Source organism: Anabrus simplex, chromosome 8 (genome assembly GCF_040414725.1).
Source record: "Anabrus simplex isolate iqAnaSimp1 chromosome 8, ASM4041472v1, whole genome shotgun sequence".
NCBI lineage: Eukaryota > Metazoa > Arthropoda > Insecta > Orthoptera > Tettigoniidae > Anabrus > Anabrus simplex.
In genome coordinates, this window is record NC_090272.1 from 15,210,991 (window position 1) to 15,231,609 (window position 20,619).

The 20,619-nt window shown below is 37.1% G+C and overlaps 1 protein-coding gene across 1 annotated transcript in view; it reads left to right on the plus strand.

The window, feature by feature from the left end:
- The window catches only part of pps (protein partner of snf), a 709,730-nt gene that overhangs the window by 305,699 nt on the left and 383,412 nt on the right, over positions 1 to 20,619 (plus strand). Inside the window, exon 9 of the mRNA XM_067153098.2 lies at positions 661 to 1,713. Coding sequence (XP_067009199.2) covers positions 661 to 1,713 — 1,053 coding nt within the window. The remainder of the gene's footprint in view (positions 1 to 660; positions 1,714 to 20,619) is intronic.

Genomic DNA, 20,619 nt, shown 5'->3' on the forward strand with positions numbered 1-20,619 from the left:
AAGTTGACAGCATTTTGTGTGCGTCATTGTGGATACATCAAAATATTATAAGAACTCTTTTTGGGGTGGAAAAAAATTGTAACTTGGGTATTACCCTACGAATACGTGTGGCTACAACATGTAAATATTTCATTACCACCAGACAAGTAGTTTTCCATGTATATATTTTTAAGTAAGCTGTTCCTAGAGAAGAAGCCAAAAACCCAGACAATATTTAATACAACCACAAATAAAAAATAATTCATAAACTTCAAAAACAACTTTTCCTATACACTCTAATGCAGAATTAAACAAGGAAAGTATCGATATTGTTTCGATATAGGCCTGTTTGTTCATTTGTTATTAATGCCTAAACTCGAGTGTCCATAACAAAAAATCCGATAGTAGATCTGGTATAAAGAATGTACAAATACCTCCTGATATTGGTTAATAACTAAGGCATGTTTCTTTCCGTGCATTTCTGTTTTCTCTAGCAGTTTAATCTTAAAAGAAAAACAATGTGCATTACTTTTCAATTCACCTTTGTATTATGCCCAGTGCAGAAAATATTTACTGACAAATTGTGATTACTACTTGTTCATCAGAGTTTCTCTTAATTTATTTTTAATGGTATTTTCATTATATTCTCACAGTTTCTTTATTTTGTTTCTATACTTTTAGACACGGAGGCTGATTTTACTGATTTCCAACAAGAAGAGACTGATGATGAATCGGAAGAAATTTCGGAAGAGGATGCTGACACGGATGAGGATTATAAAGATTCATCGAGCCGGCGGAGACCTGGTCGTGGAGGTGCTAAGAGCAGAGGAGGTAGATTCCACAGAGGTGGTCGTGCGAAAGGTCGTGGACGTTCATGGGACTCGAGTCGGGTTGTCGGTCGGGGAGGAAGGCAACGAGGAGGGCGGAGCAAAGTGACGTCTAATCCCGAAGATGCTGATCGTAACAAAAAACTGGAGCTTGAAATGGCTGCTGCTCTTGCAGCAATGGAGAAATCTCCGGACAGAGAAGCTTTAGCTAAACACGTAAACTCGGAAGCAACTCCGCCAGAGTTAGTGGAGGGGAAATCTCTTATTATTACGCAAGAGGAACCTTTGTGCAGTCCATTGGTGGATTCATCTACTTTCTCTCCTGCGAAGAAAAAAGCTGTGAAAGTGTATGGTAGAAGTGTAGGAAAGAAAAGCATAGTGTTAGCAAATGAGGAAGTGCATGTGCAAGTGGGAGGGGATGTGCCAGTACACGGGGAGGAGAAAGAAAGGACGCCTACATCAACTTCATCTATTACTGAAAAGAAGAGTCCCACTATTAAAAGCCCTGTTCGAAAACTCTCCACAGATATTTCTCATACTAGTCCTCCCAATCATACCCATACCACCCCTACACCTACCCCTGCTGTTACTCCTGCTCCCACCTCTACCTCCAGCTCTACCCCTCAAGTTGCTCCAGTTAGTGAAGTTCGAAAGAACTATCCTAAACGAGAGAACCGGAAGCCACCTGCTCATTTGGCTGATGCTTTTGGTCCTGCATTGTTTTCAACCCCAGATATTATTCGAAGGGTGAGTACCGGTGGGGAATCGAAAATTCCTTCTAGCACCGAAACATCTCCTCAGGAAACCAAGAAGGAAGTTTTGAAGAGCAGTCCTGAAGCTAAATCTCCTGTTGTAACTCCTACAAAGTCGACAGAGGTGAATACCCCAACGGCTTCCTTGGAAAAAGGTAAAGATGCTCATTTTTTTTGGATGTTTCTTAATGCATGTAATTTCAATATACCTTGACAGCCAATGTCAGTTTGCAAGTTTAGATTGTTTTTTACCATATATTACGCCACACACATTTTGAAAGTGCCAACAGTTCACCTGGGTAGCCTTTGTCAAGATAATAAAGATGAAATGATGCAGGCTGGTGTGTGCCTGAACTTTTAAAGTATCTGAAGGCTGTCAACTTCATTCCCATTTTAAAAATGTCTGCACGGCCTAGTATCCCAGAAAACAATCTAACGTTGCCCAGGTATTTCCTTTCTAACCAGTGCATGTTTTCTTCACTGAAGGTGCTCTTCCCCTAGTCATAGGCCACTGTAAAGTAGTACCATTTAACGTTTGTCATGTAAAATCTCTCTTAGCGTCTATTAGGTGTTATAGATCTGCTCTGCTGGTCATATGACAGTGTGTATTACGACTGGAATTACTCTTAAACTAAAGAGGATCCTACCTACATACAGGGTGGCCAGCAAACCTGTAAACCTTGAAAACTGTAGGGGGGGAACTGAGAAGAAACCTTGAATTTGCTTCGAAAACAGGGAATTTTCTAAATCTATATATAAAAAACATATCCCGACTGACTGATTCATCATTGCCGATCCAAAACTACTGGACATAAAGAAATGAAACTTTGGGCATGCATTTATATTCCAGTGTAGGTACTCACTAAGGGAGTGTTTTAGGATATTCCATCTCTAAAGGGGTGAAAAGGGGGTTTAAATGTTTGTTTTTTTTTTGTTATTTGCTTTACGTCGCACCGACACAGATAGGTCTTATGGCGACGATGGGACAGGGAAGGGCTAGGAGTGGGAAGGAAGCGGCCGTGGCCTTAATTAAGGTACAGCCCCAGCATTTGCCTGGTGTGAAAATGGGAAACCACGGAAAACCATCTTCAGGGCTGCCGACAGTGGGGTTCGAACCCACGATCTCCCGAATACTGGATACTGGCCGCAATTAAGCGACTGCAGCTATCGAGCTCGGTAAGGTTTAAATGTTTAAATGAGTATTTTTGTATCTCAAAACTCAACAGTTCACAGACGTAATAATTGATATTTGGAATCTCCTTTGAAAGTAAAGAATCCTGTAGTTTTTGTTTTTGGAAAATCTGCTCGAGAGGGGGTGGTGAAAGGAAGAGAAAAAATGGAGTGAATTTTTAAACTGAGTATATCTCAAAAACTGAACATGTTACAGATGTGAAAATTGGTATTTGCAATCACCTTTAAAAACACACTTTTTAGACATGATACTCTATAGGCGTTTGGGCTTATGCCATGTTAAGAAAATAAGGTGAAATTCTTAACGTTTCGCAAAAACTGTGCTCTGCGTCCTCAGAAGAAATGCAGTACAGAAATATTTAAAATATGATTTAATTTAATTTCCGGGTTGAACCGTGTTGTACGCACATCGCATACAGTTTGCCGACGTTTCGAATACATTGCAGTATTCTTTGTCAAGGCGACTGAAATACCCCTACTCGATCCAAGGTAATCAGTCTCCCAGGCAGAAATTGCACTACTAGAGTGCCCTTGATCTTGGCCTTTTATATCCTAGCCTTTCTGGCTGACGTAAGCCCTGGCTGTCTCGTGAGAATTCTGGAAAGTATGCGTCACAGCCAGGTAGTGGGGACTTGCCCGCGCTGTTATGTAATGGGGTTGCGGCCTGTGTGTTTATGTTGTGGTCTGTATGTCTTAAACTATGAATGATAGGCATCCAAGAATTACCGATTTTATATCCTTCTTCTAAATTTATGTTGTTCAGATGTTTCTTGATTTCGATAGCCTCACGGATTTTCCTTTCCAGATTCCAAGGGATAGTTGCTAGGATTTGTAGCTGCTAGGATTTTGGTCTTGTCAAATGATATTCCGTGCCTAGTTTCGTAGGAATGCTTGGCTACTGCTGAAATATCTGTGTTTTGGTTCTTGGTGTGACGAATATGTTCTTTTAGGCAGGTGGAGATCAGACGTTTTGTCTCACCTACATAACAAGCTCCGCAGCTACATTCAATGTGATACACTCCAGGGGCCTGTAATTCTATTGTGTTTTTACTGGTGGTAGATAACGGGCTAGCTTACGGTAAGGTTTATAGATAGTTTTTATGTTGTATTTGTCCAGTATCTTGCCGATCCTGTCTGTAGTGTTTTTAATGTATGGCAGTATTGCTGTTTTCTGGCGGGTCAGTTCTTCTTTCCCGTTGTTTTCTCCTGCGGCGGTCTCATCGGCAAACTGTACGTGATGTGCGTACAAGTACAACACGGTTCAACCCGGAAATTAAATTAAATAATTCTTCACACCGTGGAAGCTTCACTTATAATATTTAAAATAGTTATGTATGAATCAGCCTTGTCAGTACACTTATTAATGAAAGAAAATTATTTATTCAACCAACCATGTTTCAGGAATTCAACCAGATCACCACTGATGAAAGGAATGGTTGAATTCCTGAAACATGATTGGTTGAATAAATCATTTTCTTTCATTAATAAGTGTATTGACAAGGCTGATTCAAATATTACTATTTTAAATATTTCTGTACTACCTTCAAACTAGTCAGCACAGATAAAATAGTAATTTTAACCTATCATGGTTAAGTTTATAATACCAGTATAATGGTCCGTTATTGGACATTATAAATTTACTCATTCAGGACAAATAATTCAGATTCCCTATGGGAATCAACATCTATAACATGGTTAAGTTTATCAACACTCAGAAGAAATCTCGACTGACCGCGAGAAAAGCTTCTTAAAGGATTGTTTCTTCTGAGGACGCAGAGCACAGTTTTCTGTGAAACGTTAAAAATTTCACCTTATTTTCTTGACACGGCACAAGCCCAAAAGCCTATACAGAATCATGTCTATAAGTTCGGGCTGTGAAAGCATTAATGGCTACACATTTTTTGTTTTGGAAAATTGACTTAACGGCAGGGGCGGGGGGTTGAAAAACACAATTCTTTTTATGAGGATACTTATATCTCAAAAAATGAATACATTACAGATGTGAAAATCGGGAATTTGAAACTCCTTTAAAAATAAACATGTATTTTTTTCCGAAAATCCTTCAGGGCGGGGGATGAAAAGAAATGAAAATGGGCTGAATTCCATTTTTGAAGCTACTTATATCTCAAAACCTGAAGATGTTACAGATGTGAACGTTGGTATTTGGAATCTCTTTTAAGAATAAAGAACATGTACGGTATTCGTTTTCAGAAAATCCACTTATTCGTGTTGAGGGATCAACTAAGCGCAATTCAGTAGACCGGTTGAAACCAGGTTTTCTATTCGAAGAAAATATCAATACCACTGCTGACCCTCAACGTACCAAACCTACAAAGGAACCGCACAATTGTAGGACTGACCAGACAGTCACCAGATCAGGACGCATGGTTCATCTTCCTGCACGTTTCCATGAAATTCACACGAGCGAAGCCGCGGGTAACGGCTAGTTCTAAATAATTATCAAATATTATGCATATGAAAGTTAATTGTATTTTAGACAAAATTTACATCTGAGTAGTAAAATATTATTAAATTCTGTTTATACATTCCCTTTTGTAACAACCCTTTCCAGATTGCTGAAAATCCCACGGAACGGAATTCTCGCGACCGTCCCGCTCTCTGGACTTCATGCCCCCAGATACCTACTTATGGGGCATTCCGAAAGAATCCAATTTCCTGTCAAGATGATCATCCTACGATTGTTCCCAAATTACAAGAGAAGATACAGCCGTTTTTGGTGTCTTTGTAGCAATCTATGTTGATCAGCATGTTAGACAATCAGCAGTACTCTTATGAACAATCTCTGTCATCAAAATATTTCCCAGCTTCTTTGGAACATATGAATTCTGAAGCTGACTGTGTATATCAGTCTATTGACGAACCTACCAACTAATTATTCAGTTGTAACCAAGAGCAGAACTTGCTAACAGTGCAGCGTGGTTCATTGCGGATGAGCTCCGAACCACAGGTTAAAGGAAGTGTTAACAGTGTATTAGAATAATGAATGATGGGAGGAGTAAGGAGGATATAGAATGCAGACTAGCCCGAGCAAGGAAAGCCTTTCTTATGAAAAGAAATTTGCTCACACCAAACATAGATATGAATTATAGAAAGATGGTTTTGAAGAATTTTGTGTTTATGGCATGGAGAGTTGCAGGTCCATAGGCTGGCATTCTTTGTGCATTCAAATAAAATCAAAATCTCTTTATTTGCAAATGAGGTGTCTACCTCGGTGGCAAATGGTACACTAAAATACATTATTGTCAAGCACTAAATATTAAATTAACAAGAGAAGAAAATTTTTCCTATAATACAATATTATACAATTTACGCTAACAATGTTTTCTATTAAACACACAGCTCATCCTTAATAAATTTATATTGTTTACAAAATTCTAATTATAATATCTCCTGTACTACTTACAAATATAGTCAGCTGATATACAGTATGTGGAATTGCTTCAAATGATACTATAAAACTGGTATAACATTAATATTTACATTGCATTTATTTATTTACTTTTTTTTTTTTTTTTTTTTTACCCATTCTGGATCCTAAGTAGCATAACGACTTGCTGCGTCTTAACCAGAGCCCCTTTTGCCACCACTTTTCAGAGTTCCTGAAGGGCCTTCACAGCTACCGTAGCAGTCCCAGGGCCCTCGAAGTCCCCACTGTACTTCACCCCTACAGGCAGTCCCCTACTTTGGCTCTCCAAACTCCTTAGACCAGGGGATGGAATTAATTTATTCACACACATTTTTTTAATTTACAATAACCTGCACCGGTCGAATGCCCTCTAACACTTCATTTATTTTCTCTGTTGCTGTTTATTCTCTTCTTGAATATCTGTACAGATTTTGGAAAAGGATCAAACACTACCCCTGGTAAACTGTTCCACTCCTTCACACCCTTCCCAATGAATGAAAATTTACCCCAATCGCTTCTGCTAAAATTCCTTCTAATTTTATATTTGTGGTCAGTCCTGCCGATATAATTATTTTCCAACTGAAGCCTCTCACGGATATCTCCCCATGCTGCTTCTCCTGTGTAGGCTCTATATAATCCTGTAAGTCTAGTTTTCTCCCTTCTCTTACTTAAAGTTTCCCACCCAAGTTCCTTTAACATTTCTGATACACTACTCTTTCTCCTGAAATCCCCTGTTACAAATCTTGCTGCTTTCCTCTGCACACTATCTATTTCTTTTATTAGGTATTCTTGGTGAGGATCCCAAACACTGTTTGCATATTCCAATAATGGACGAACCATACTCAAGTAACTTTTTTCTTTTAATTCTTTGTTGCATCCTTTAAGTAGCCTCATTATGATATGTAATGATCTGTATGCTTTCCCAACAATGTCATCAATATGACCCTTCCAGTGCAAATTACTTTCAAATCTCACACCTAAGTATTTGCACTTGCCATCTTTTGGGATAACTACCTCATCCAAAGTATAATCAAATTCAGTTTTAAAACTCCTGTTTGTAAAAGTTGTAACAGTTGATTTGCCTCCATTAACCCTCATATTATTTTCTTCAACCCATTGTTGGATACTTTCAAGGTCCCTTTGTAATTCTGAACAATCCTCAATGTTGTTTATTTCTCTATAAACAATTATGTCATCTGCATACAATCTTATTTTTGATGTTATATTGTTCCCTAAATCATTTGCGTATATTAAGAAAAGTAACGGACCGATTATACTACCCTGTGCAATTCCCTTCCAAACTTTCTCTTCCTGAGATACATTATTTCCTACTTTGACTTTCTGAACCCTTGAATTTAGAAATGCTTTTATCCAACGTGTAACCCTTACGTCCAATCCTATTCCCTCCAATTTCTTTAATAATATTCCATGTTCCACTCTATCAAAGGCTTTGGAAAGATCTATGGCTATGCAATCTAACTGACCTCCTGAATCCAACTGATCTGATATGTCCTGCTGAAATCCCACCAGTTTTGCCTCACAAGAAAATTTCTTTCTAAATCCATACTGGCTCCTCATGAACCAATTTTTATCATCACATATCCCTCTGATGTACTTCGATATTAAACTCTCCAGAATTTTACAAACTATACTGGTCAGGCTGATTGGTCTGTAGTTCTCTGGTTTCCTTTTATCACCCTTTCCTTTATAAATTGGTATTATTATAGATTCCTTCCATTCCTTTGGTATTACACTATTATTTAGGACATAATCAAAGAGGAATTTTAAATAAGGCACTATGTACCACCCCATTGTCTTTAATACCTCCCCAGTAATTTGATCACTTCCTGCAGCTTTTCCTTGCTGAAGCAGTTGGATTTCTCTGAAAATATCTTCGTTTGTGAATGAGAAGCTTCTTGTTTCCCTCTGTCTCTCTCCCTCTCTATCTTCTGTTTCGGTTTCCAACTCTTGACAATCATCTACTGAATCTCTAAATTCCCTACTAAATAGGTTTGCTTTCTCAGTATCTGTTAAATAGTGTTCACCCCCTTCTCCCACCATTGTAGGAATTTGGACTCCTTTTCCTTTTTGATTCCTGATATATGAATACAGCTTTTTCCATTTCCCTTTGTGGTCATTACCCTCTTGAAGTATGCCATTCATATAATTCTCTTTTGCTTCCTTTTTCACTCTATTCAGTTCCCTCATTAGCTGTTTTCTAGTTTCTCTACTCTCCCTACCCTCTTTGATTTTCCTGTTTACTATTCTACATTTTCTTTTTAATTTTCTTATTTCCCTTGTATAATAAACAGGGTCTGAGGTCATTTTACCCTTCTTAACAGGTACAAATCTCTTCTCTCCTTCCCAAATAATTCCTTTAAATTTAGCCCAAAGTGTATCCACGTTACTCCCTTCACTTATCCAACAACTGAATTGTGATTTAAGGTAAGTCCCAAATTCATCAACTTTAGTTTTTCTGTACAATTTCTTGTCTTGTGTAACCCTCTTATTAAGCCTTTTTGGTACGAGTCCTACATCCATTATTACAGCCTTATGGTCTCCTATTCCTTCAATTACCTCAGTTTTATCAACAATTTCCCATGGTTTAACCAAGAATACATCTAGTAAGTTATTGAGACGAGTCGGTTCTTGTACTACTTGTGTAAATCCTCCCTCCCAAATTAACTTATTTGCCAGTTTCTGTTCATGGGCTTCACTTGCAGCTCCTTTCCATTCAACTTCAGGCAAATTTAGATCTCCCCCAATTATTACCATATCATTATTATTGTTTTTATGAGTATAATCTATTATTTTTTCAAAGATTTCCATGTCTCTTTCCTCTCTTCCAGGCCTGTATGTTCCTATAATTCCCACCTCCTTCATATTATCACAAACTAATTTTATCCCTAATATTTCATCCCTTTCATCGGTAAACCATTCATGTGAACAGTAAGTTTCCTTCACCAGAATAAACACCCCCCCTCCCTTGTTATCTCCTCGGTCTCTACGATAGACTGTGTACCCTTCTGGAAATACTTCTCTATTACCCACCCCTTCTTTCAACCACGATTCCACTCCTATCACCACATCAGTCTCATAAGATTCCATCAATGTACCGAATTTTAATTGTTTATTTACTACACTTTGACAGTTTACCAAGAGCAATCTCAGACCCCCTTCCTCCCTAAAGCTTGACTGTTGCAATTGGGTAACTTGAAATTCCTTACTATCCTGAGTTTCTTTTTCTAGTTGACTGAGCCAGCTTGAAGTACAGCTGGCTCTTTCTACTAGTTTTCCTGGTAAGTATTATAACTCAAGGGAGTTGCCTGTTTTACAGTACATATCTTAAGATTAATAAAATCTAGAGCAATATTTGCTATCTTTCGTTTACCTGAATTGTTTAGATGGAGGCCATGTTTTTTATAACAGTATCTCTCAAAACTGCTGCATTCAATAACGTGAGTATTCCGAAAATGTTTACAAATTTTAACAATATCTGTATTGACCTTGTCCACTTCAATGTTCACACACGAGTCTCTACTCAAATCATGCCTGTGGGGCACGTTCACTACAAAAACGTTAGTGTGGGTCAGCTTCCCTAGTGTATGTTTAAGTTGTGATCTTACATTCTTGGCGTCGTCGCGAGCTACGTCGTTCGTCCCACCGATGATAAGCACTGCATCGCCGCTCCCGAAGTTCCTAGTTGCTGCTTCTACGTTTTCCACAACACTGCTGATAGAAGCTCCTGGATATATTTCTCCGGTTGCTGCTATATTCTCGTCGTTAATCACTCCCGCAATTCCCCTTCCTTGGCTATCACCAAACACAGCTACCTTCGCTGATTTAGGCCTAACTGGGTCTTGAATCTGAATTCTAGGCCTAAATTTTAAACTCGGCACGGCAACGGATCGCGATGATTTGGTTTCACGCGCGCGATCACTTTCTTCCAGGATTAGATTATTTAGGGCAGAAAACCTATTCTAATGTTTATTTCCGGAAATTCAGTTGTAGATTTCTTCTTAGCCGGCCATCCACGAACTACTTGACACCACGTGCTCGGGTTTGTTACTTGTACCGGTATATCACTCGAAGAATGGTCAGTCCCAAATTCTAGCGATCGCAGTCTTTCTTTTAATTCTTGATTTTCAACTTTAAGAGTCTCATTGTCCTTTTTTAGAATGTTTATAATTTCTAATGCACTTTTATATTCCTCATCAACTGTTTTCTGTGCTTCGTCAACGCCGTCCCCAACAACAACATTCCGAACACACTGCTCACAAATCCAGTCAACATTTTCATTAGTTTTTACGTCTCTAGGGCAATTTCCGCACTTATAATGCCACCATCGATCACATGAATCACACAACATTCCATTTTTCACTAATTTTCGACATTTTCCGCACTTTTCGTCACATTTTACGGTTAATTTACTCGGAGAATAAAACACTACGTCGTCATTACCGGGCGCCATTTTGGAAAAAAAAAAGTGTGGCTCCTCAGCTGAATGGTGGGGCTGGGCCAAGGATTTTAGCTGCCTTAGATAATTCCTCTATCTCAGGACTGGGTGAGACTGCATTAGTGCCAACTCCAGAGATTTATCCTCTCACCCTTGCAACACCCCCTAACAATGATGGTGAATGACGTTCAGCTAGTAAACGTCATAGGGAAGTGCACACGCAAAACAAGTTAAAAATAGAGCAAACCAATCCGAATGATCAGGTAATAACTAGAGTTCGTGGTTTATAGCATTTAAAAATCACAGATTTAGCATTTTGATTTTCAAATTTAGCGTTTTGTAGCATCTAAACTTCTCAAATTTAGCGTTTTGTAGCAAATTGGTTAAAAATAGGCATAATTTGCTAATTTGCACACACAACAGTTGGGAGAAAAATCATACTGTTTAATCACACATTGCTCGTCATGCAGTATTGAATTCACTATGGATAATAAGACAAACATCAACATAAGAATGCAAGAAGTAGTAACACACACACACAGGAATATGCTTATGTTCAAATTTACAAACACAATTTCAAAGTGAAAAACACTATTCTGAACATATTTATTTATCATTTCAATGATGATTGAAGTACAACATGCCAATTGTTTAAAAGGTGTCCTCCTTCATTTGAGACCGCCTATCAGTTAAAATTATGTTGTACTTGCTAAAAAAAACTCTACATCGACATTGTTCGTAGAGGCCCAAATTCATAGAAGCGCTGCCAAGGCAAAGGAAGGACTGCAAAACATTTTCTTTCTTCTTCAAGTTTTTGATTGCAGAGTCGGCACATCAATATAGGCCATCTGTATCGCTTACATAAAAATGTCCCGATTTGTGACTTTCGGCATGCTGTTTGATCGTCACTTCGCTTCTACCCATGGCTACCAGACAATAAAATAAATCGCTACCGAACTTTTAAACAGAACTACTACTCAACACCAATGTCAAGAATAACCGACTATGATCAGGGGTCAACACACAAAGAGAATGAACGTGGTGCTTGAAAGTGTATTTGCTGTTTGATTGATTGTTCTTTGCAGTGCTCTTTAGCCAGTGAAAGAAATTCCACACATTGAATGATTTAACCCTTTGGCCTACCATTACTTGTGAAAGGAAATATTCCCTTACATACCATTTATTTTTTCGTCACTTTAACATAAATTCGATTAATCACATAGGCTACATAAGAATACAGAAAGCAAAGTGAGCTTTTAGCTCGTCTATAGTAACAGGAAACCAATGTTTTTATTCATAAGTATTGCTGGTTTCAAGGGAAGCAGATAAATTAGCAAGAAATGTAGAGCCATAGGCATTGGTTTCCTTAGTAACGTGATCGCAGAACTGTGGGGTTAGAAATTCATTCCCTACGTCCATTTCTTTCGGATTATTACCCAACCCCCTCCTCACTATAGAGTGAATTTCAAAAACTGGTTTACATGTTACAGAAAGAGGCCTATTGTCAACAAGATCATAATTCCAAGTATCATTTTACTAGACTTCTCACCGGGCGAGTTGGCCGTGCGGTTAGGGTTGGGCAGCTGTGAGCTCGCATCCGGGAGATAGTGGGTTCGAACCCCACTGTCGGCAGCCCTGAAGATGGTTTTCCGTGGTTTCCCATTTTCACACCAGTCAAGTACTGGGACTGTACCTTAATTAAGGCCACGGCCGCTTCCTTCCCATTCCTAGGCCTTTCCTGTCCCATTGTCGCCGTAAGACCTATCTGTGTCGGTGCGACGTAAAGCAGGTAGCCAAAAAAAAAAAAAAAAAACCTAAACTTCTCACTCGCTCTAGTTTCATTCTGGTTTTGTCACGTAGTTTCAATTAGCACTATCATCTCGGAACTGAAATTGGAATCACTTTCATCACTGTCATTTGAAGAAGAAAAAGAAGTAGTATTTTCACTCTCCAGAGAATCGTTTCCACTTTCAACATCACTATTTTCAAGCCAGTTACGAATAAACTCATCCATGCCGCGTTTGGATGCTGCCATGATTGTTTACAATGAGCGCCAAATGAACTGCTTTTTATTTTCCGTATTTCAGCTCAGAGTTGCTATTTACACAGAGAAAATAGCTTCAGGTATCATCTGACATCAATCAGGTCGGCTACAAAACAAAGAGAATAAATCTCTCCAATCAGCTAACTGCGATAATGAACTTATAAATATCCCGTGCACCAGGACGGAAGTGTCCGTCAAAGCATGTTACCGCTTTACGATCGCAATGGGCGCCGTAATAATAATTTCTCCTAAAATAAATAACAACATATATCTTATTTTTTTAAGAAAAATGCATCATTTATAAAAAGATATTTATTTCGCATCTATTTTGCATAAATTGTATAATTTCGCATTTTATCGCTAATTCGAAATCGCTAAAAACCACTCATACGGGTCACATAAGATGAAGGCACATACACTGACAAAGTTTCGACATATTTCGCATTTATCGCAAATGCTAAAAATCACAAACTCCAGTAATAACACATCAAGCATACTAGGAAGCAAGGAAAAGTGCTGTAACCCACCCATAATAAAATAAAAAAAACAAGAGGTGAGGATCCCTAGGAATTCAGAGGAATTCGCCAAAAAACAAAACCAAGATTTTCAAAAAATTGAAAATAAAACTATAATTAATAAATAATATTTACATTAAAATTAAAATTCGAAAAATTAATAAACTCTGGTAAAATAATTATGAAGAGAAACTAGCAAATAATAAAATAGTAGGGAGCATAATAAATATTCATTAAGTAAATAATTTAGATGTAAATAAACTTAGTTCTGAAGTAAATAATATCATTCTATCACACAAAATATCCTGGTGCACCAGCCTACTCTAAACTTCACCATTAATAAACACATGAAGTTGATTTTAAATTTAAAATAAAAAAACGAAAATGGGTTGGCTGGCTATATAGAGGTTTCCTGACAGGACCCAGTGGAGGATAGTTCCCTACAAAACCCACATAAACGAAGGTCCCACGACATTTCACATTAAATTAAAACAGTACACAAATACCGAGCATAATGTCCACACAGGCCCGCACAGAATTAGAAATATTAGCCCAAATCAATAATAATTTAAAATCACAAAACTATAGTAGGCTCGGGCAATCAATAGAACACCAGAAATTTATTAAAAATAGGACGAGCCAGTTCACTTAAGATAACTGAGTCAAATACACGAACTCCACTTAAGATGAAAACAATTCATTATTATATTCACGATGCCACACACGTTACAGCTATCGCAGACGAGACAAACATCAATCATCATAAATTATGTAACTGCCAAGCACGAAGAGATAAGCAGCAATAATAGGAAGATAAGATAAGAACCTAACTCCAAATCTCTTGCACTAGGGCTGTCCTAAAACCCTCGATTTTACCAAAAACTTTACAATAGCATTGTTGACCTACAGTCATGTTAATATTAATGCGGGTTTACTAAAATAAATAGGACAAGGATCTCATTAAACACCCGCAATAGAAATGAACATAAAGCATTCTAACCTGAATTATATATACCCCAAGAGATATTAAAATTTACAAACTGACTATAGTAATAATAATAATAATTTTTTTGTAAAGTAGATACTAGTGTAAGCGTAGTATTAACTCGAAACACGGTCATTAGAAGGCCGAAACACACGAAAGGATGCAGGAATAATAAGATGAAATACCCAACAAAAATAAACACGAATTCTTGCACCAAACACGGCCATGATAGCGATAATAAATAAATTGAATATTTTAAAATAGTAATCACACACGCATCCAGGACAAAGCACCGAAAAACACTCGCAAATGCACAGAAAAATAGAATAAATGCAAGTGAAAAACCAATTTAAATCAAAGCAACGGAGAATTTCAATGGTTACCTAAGTATGACAATGGCCTTCACCATTGCACACGAGACTCACTTGAAGCAAAAACGCCATCCCACAAAACTTAGATGCAATTCACATTCAGATTAAAATACAAGTGGAATATACATAATACATAGCAATAAAATAATACTAACACAAATAATTCGTCAAGCGTACTTACAGGAAGGCCATTCATGCCTAGGCAACTCACTCGTGTTTCAAATCACACTACTGCACTTACCCGTAAGAAATTAAAATTAAATGCTACCTAATGCTCTCAAACAAATATTATAAAATAGTTTTAAAAAAGGTTAAAAAGACACAATTCTTCAGTTGGGGTAATTCTAGGCCTTCAGCCAATCCCCGAAGGTAGAGTCATTGTGTTAGCAGCGACCACGCACGCCATAGAACAGTCAACGTCTGCTTTGAAACAGAACTCCCGGTGAACCGACTCACTCAGGTCTAAGCCACTAGCAGCGACACCGTCTGGCATAGGTACACGCTCTGACGAGAACAGCCAGAACGAAAACTAGCAGTCCCAATAGACGCACACAGATGGTGTAGGAGTTCGTGTTGCTGGCCACAATACGATCGTACACATCACAGATATAATTGCAGATTAATTAGGTGACGGAATGCCCCAATAGCCACATATCAAATGGGTAGTCGGCATGTAGACCAATGTATCGTAATCTGTAATCTTCATTTCCATATTAACGAATTACACAATTAGAAATAGGAAAGGATTTCCACCTATCAATACTTGTTTATTGCACTTATTCTGCTACAGGATCGGTTTCGACCCTTTACATAAGGTCATCTTCAGCTGAACTATGCATACATGTCTATGTGATGAAGCTATGATTAAGATTGCATTGTCAAAGGAATGCCATACGATAATAAACATTAGGTCACATCCACATGGGACATGTCGTAATGTGAACTGGCATATATGTCACTATGTACAACAATGCATTGTATGTCTAAAATAGTATGTTTAAGGTCTAAAAATTAGTTGATAAAACACATCTCTACTTATAACTAACTTATATATATATATGTACAAGATGAATACAATATATGGGAGCACCTCATGCACATGAACGTTCGTGTCTTGCTTGTTGTCTTGTTGTCTTGTTGTCTTGCTTGACTGACTCCCGTGTTCAAGTCTTATTTACACAGTTGTACACTCAGCTGCTGTTCCTGGAGTTTAAATGATACGGTTTGCTTGTAAAATTGTATAAGTAAAAGATTTTGTCTTCATGTATGTACATAGAATAAAACACTTTCCAATTTTAAAAAGGTACCAGAGGTATGGATAAAATTAGGCTAAAATATGTTCAGCTCTGCTGTGTGTGTTGCCTTATGTTAAAATCAAATCATGTTGTCCTGTGACGTCCATAAAATTTGAGTGACATTGAGTTCAAAGTAGTGGCTCCTTTCCCATTTGTAGCTGTGCACTGATGTTATATTTATCTGTGGAAGATAAGATTGAGCTATGAGTGATATTTATGTTGGTAGAATGTCTAAGGTTTGTGTGCGCTAATTTGAATATGTACTTACTGTTGTTGGTGTGGCTGAGATGTGTTTGATATGCGAGCTTGTTGTGTACTGCTTCGTGTTCTTCTTGGGCTCATACTAGCTGCTGTGAGGGGAAGGGAAGGAGGGGTAGGGAGAGTTGCTGTTGTGGGGCTGGGGATGGAGCTGGGTGTGTTGTTAGATGTTTTCCTGTCGCGTGTCGCGTTCTGTTTATCGATTATCTTAAGGTAAGGGGTTTTTAGGGCGGGGATAACTGTATTGAAGATGATTTTTGTTTTTTCTGTGATTTCATGTATGTTGTAATTTGGATTGGTATACTGATCTAGAGTGATGTAAAATTCTTCTGTTATGTTGGGGTTTATGTTCAGGATTTGCATGTCGTTATCGATGTTTGTGAAACTGTGTTTATAGTCTGCGACATGTTGTCCCATTGAGGAAAAATTATTGTGTTTTACCGCGTTTATGTGTTCATTATATCGGGTTAGGAGGTTTCTACCGGTGCGTCCGACATAGCTTGTCTCACAGTTATTGCATTTGATACGGTATACCCCTGTAGTTGTATTTGTTGCTGTTGATTGTCCTGACGTTGTGTATGATGTTGGTACTGTTGTGTGTAGTTCTAAATGCTATTCTTAGGTTATGCTTTTTTAAAATGTTAGTTTTGGGGTATATGTGTACATTATTGAAAGTGAATAGTGCATACTCTTTCTTGGATTCATCTGCTTTTGTTAGTTTGGTTTTGGGTTGGGATTTTATTTTGTGGATGATTTTGTTGATCATTTCTTTCTTGTATCCATTGTTTTTAGCTATGTCGTGAATTAGTAGTAATTCTTTGTTTAGATCTTCATTTGTTAACGGTATATTGAATGCTCTGTGTATCATGCTGTAGTAAGCTGCTCTTTTGTGTGTGTTGGGATGAATGGAATCTATTTTAATTGTATTTGAGGTATGCATGGGTTTTCTGTATATTCTGTAAGAAAGGTGGTCTTCATGTCTAGTTATCTTTATGTCCAAGTAGTTCAGATTGCGATTGTTTTCGGTTTCCGTGGTAAATTTTATATGGGAGTCTATTGTGTTGAGTTTATCTAATGTATCAGTTTCATTTGTGGATCTATTGTCGATGATGACGAAAATGTCATCAACAAATCTACCCCAAAAAAAAGATATTGTCTATTTTATTAATTGATGTGTGCTCTAAATGGTCAATGTAAATTTCGGCGAGTATTCCAGAAGTGGGAGATCCCATCGGTAATCCTTGTTGCTGATAAATAGTATCATGAAATTTAAAGTAGTTGTTGCTAATGGCAAAATTAAGCAATTTAATGAACTCTTCTATTTCCAAAGTGCTTAGAGTGCTGTGACTTTTTAGATTAGATTCAGTGATTTCTATTGTTCGTTTTGTGGGAATGTTTGGGTACATGTTTATAATGTCAAATGATGCGAGATTATGATATGGTTCAATCTTTAATCCTTTCGTTCTATTACAAAGATCTTTTGAATTTCGTACTGTTTTATTAGCTGAGAATACGTGGTGTTTTTTTGAGGAATCTTTGAATAAATTGCGAGAGTTGGGCTTGCTCTGTAGTTAATAATAGGTCTCATTGGTATATGTTCTTTGTGTATTTTGGAATAAGCTTTAGCACTTGGTATTTGAGGATTCATTACTATAGGTTTAGAGGATTCTATTTCCTTGAAAAGAAAGTGTGTATTTTTTAATAAGGCTTTGAGGTTTCTTTGTATGTTATCAGTCGGATCTTTACGTTTGATAAGGAAAATGTTATCTTGAAAACATTCTTTAGTTTTCGATATGTATTGGTCTTTGTCGATAATTACTGTGGTATTGCGTTTGTCGGCTTTCGTTATAAGTAAATTATTCTCTTTTATTTTATCTTTGAGTTTGTTTATGTGTGTTTTATTGGCTGAGTTATTGTTTTGGAAGTTACTGTGAATTTTGTCGATATATTGTGGGAGCCTTTTTTTAATATCATCTCGTAGCTCGTGTGGGATTTTCTGTATGGCGTTTTCTGTTTCAGTGATAGTGGTTGTAATGTTCTGGAAGGTTGATGAGTTACCCCAATTGTGCTTGGGTCCCTTGCTCAAGATAACAGTTTCCATTTCATTGAAAGTCGTGTTTGTGAGATTTTTTATGGGTGGGTGGAATTTGTGTTCAGTGATTTCGTTGGGAAGTGTTGGAGAATTCGTGTTCGGAATTTTGGTTTTTGGGTTCGGTTTGGATGGTTGTTTAAGGGCTCCTAATTTCTTATTTAGTGTATTCTGTTTGTTAGTGGCTAAGCTTTTTATTTTTTCTGTCGTGATCTGCTGAAAATCATCCCAGTAGCTGTGTGGTAACTCATTAGATGCCTTTAAATGTATTCAGTATAGTTCGTTGTTGAGATGTTGTTTTTTATGGTATAAAAACGTTATTTCTTCTTTCGGCCAGATTTGGCTCGTTCTTTTTTTTTCGTATTACGAGTTTGTATGGTATGCCTGTGTTTATTACTATATTTTCTTAAGAATTTAGGTGTTAATTCATTTTTTAGACATTCCTTCAGAAAAGCAATGCTTTTAACCGCATTCGTTAGTTTGAAATTTAAGTTTTGATATCTATATGCATTCCGTTTTGCCTGGTTAGCTGCGGTATCGTAATCTATAATCTTCATTTCTGTATTGACGAATTACACAATTAGAAATAGGAAAGGATTTCCACCTATCAATACTTGTTTATTGCACTTATTATGCTACAGGACCGGTTTCGACCCTTTACATAAGGTCATCTTCAGCTGAACCATGCATACATATCTATGTGATGAAGCTATGATTAAGATTGTATGTAAAGGGTCGAAACCGGTCCTGTAGCATAATAAGTGCAATAAACAAGTATTGATAGGTGGAAATCCTTTCCTATTTCTAATTGTGTAATTGGTCAATACGAAAATGAAGATTACAGATTACGATACCGCAGCCAACCAGACAAAACGGAACGCGAAACTTAAAGATCAAACTAACGAATGCGGTTAAGAGCATTGCTTTTCTGAAGGAATGTCTAAAAAATGAATTAACACTTACATTCTTGAGAAAATATAATAATAAACACAGGCATACCATACAAACTCGTAATACGCAAAAAAGAACGAGCAAAATCTGGCTGAAAGAAGAAATAACGTTTTTATACCATAAGAAACCACATCTCAACAACGAACTATACTGAATACATTTAAAGGCATCTAATGAATTACCACACAGCTACTGGGATGATTTTCAGCAGATCACGACAGAAAAAATAAAAAGCTTAGCCACTAACAAACAGAATACACTAAATAAGAAATTAGGAGCACTTGAACAACCATCCAAACCAAACCCAAAAACCAAAATTCTGAACACGAATTCTCCAACACTTCCCAACGAAATCACTGAACACAAATTCCACCCACCCATAAAAAATCTCACAGATACGACTTTCAATGAAATGGAAACTGTTATCTTGAGCAAGGGACCCAAGCACAATTGGGGTAACTCATCAACCTTCCAGAACATTACAACCACTATCACTGAAATAGAAAACGCCATACAGAAAATCCCACACGAGCTACGAGATGATATTAAAAAAAGGCTCCCACAATATATCGACAAAATTCATAGTAACTTCCAAAACAATAACTCAGCCAATAAAACACACATAAACAAACTCAAAGATAAAATAAAACAGAATAATTTACTTATAACGAAAGCCGACAAAGACCAATACATATCGAAAACTAAAGAATGTTTTCAAGATAACACTTTCCTTATCAAACGTAAAGATCCGACTAATAACATACAAAGAAACTTCAAAGCCTTATTAAAAAATACACACTTTCTTTTAACTGAAATAGAATCCTCTAAACTTATAGTAATGAATCCTCAGATACCAACTGCTAAAGCTTATCTCAAAATACACAAAGAACATATTCCAATGAGACCTATTATTAACTACAGAGCAAGCCCAACCTATAAACTCTCGCAATTTATTCAAAGATTCCTCAAAAAACACTATGTATTCTCAGCTAATAAAACAGTACGAAATTCAATAGATTTTTGTAATAGAACGAAAGGATTAAAGATTGAACCATATCATAATCTCGCATCATTTAACATAATAAACATGTACCCGAACATTCCCACAAAACGAACAATAGAAATCACTGAATCTAATCTAAAAAGTCACAGCACTCTAAGCACTTTAGAAATAGAAGAGTTCATTAAATTACTTAATTTTGCCATTAGTAACAACTACTTTAAATTTCATGATACTATTTATCAGCAACAGGGATTACCGATGGGATCTCCCGCTTCTGGAATACTCGCCGAAATTTACATTGACCATTTAGAGCACACATCAATTACCGTATTTACTCGCGTATTAGACCCCTTTTTTTTTTCCACTTTTACAGTCAAAAAATGCGAAGGGGGGTCCAATATGCAATAACGTCAAATTTCGTGCAGTGAACACATGACTTCTAGGCTATAAATTGTACACGTAAACATTCTACACTA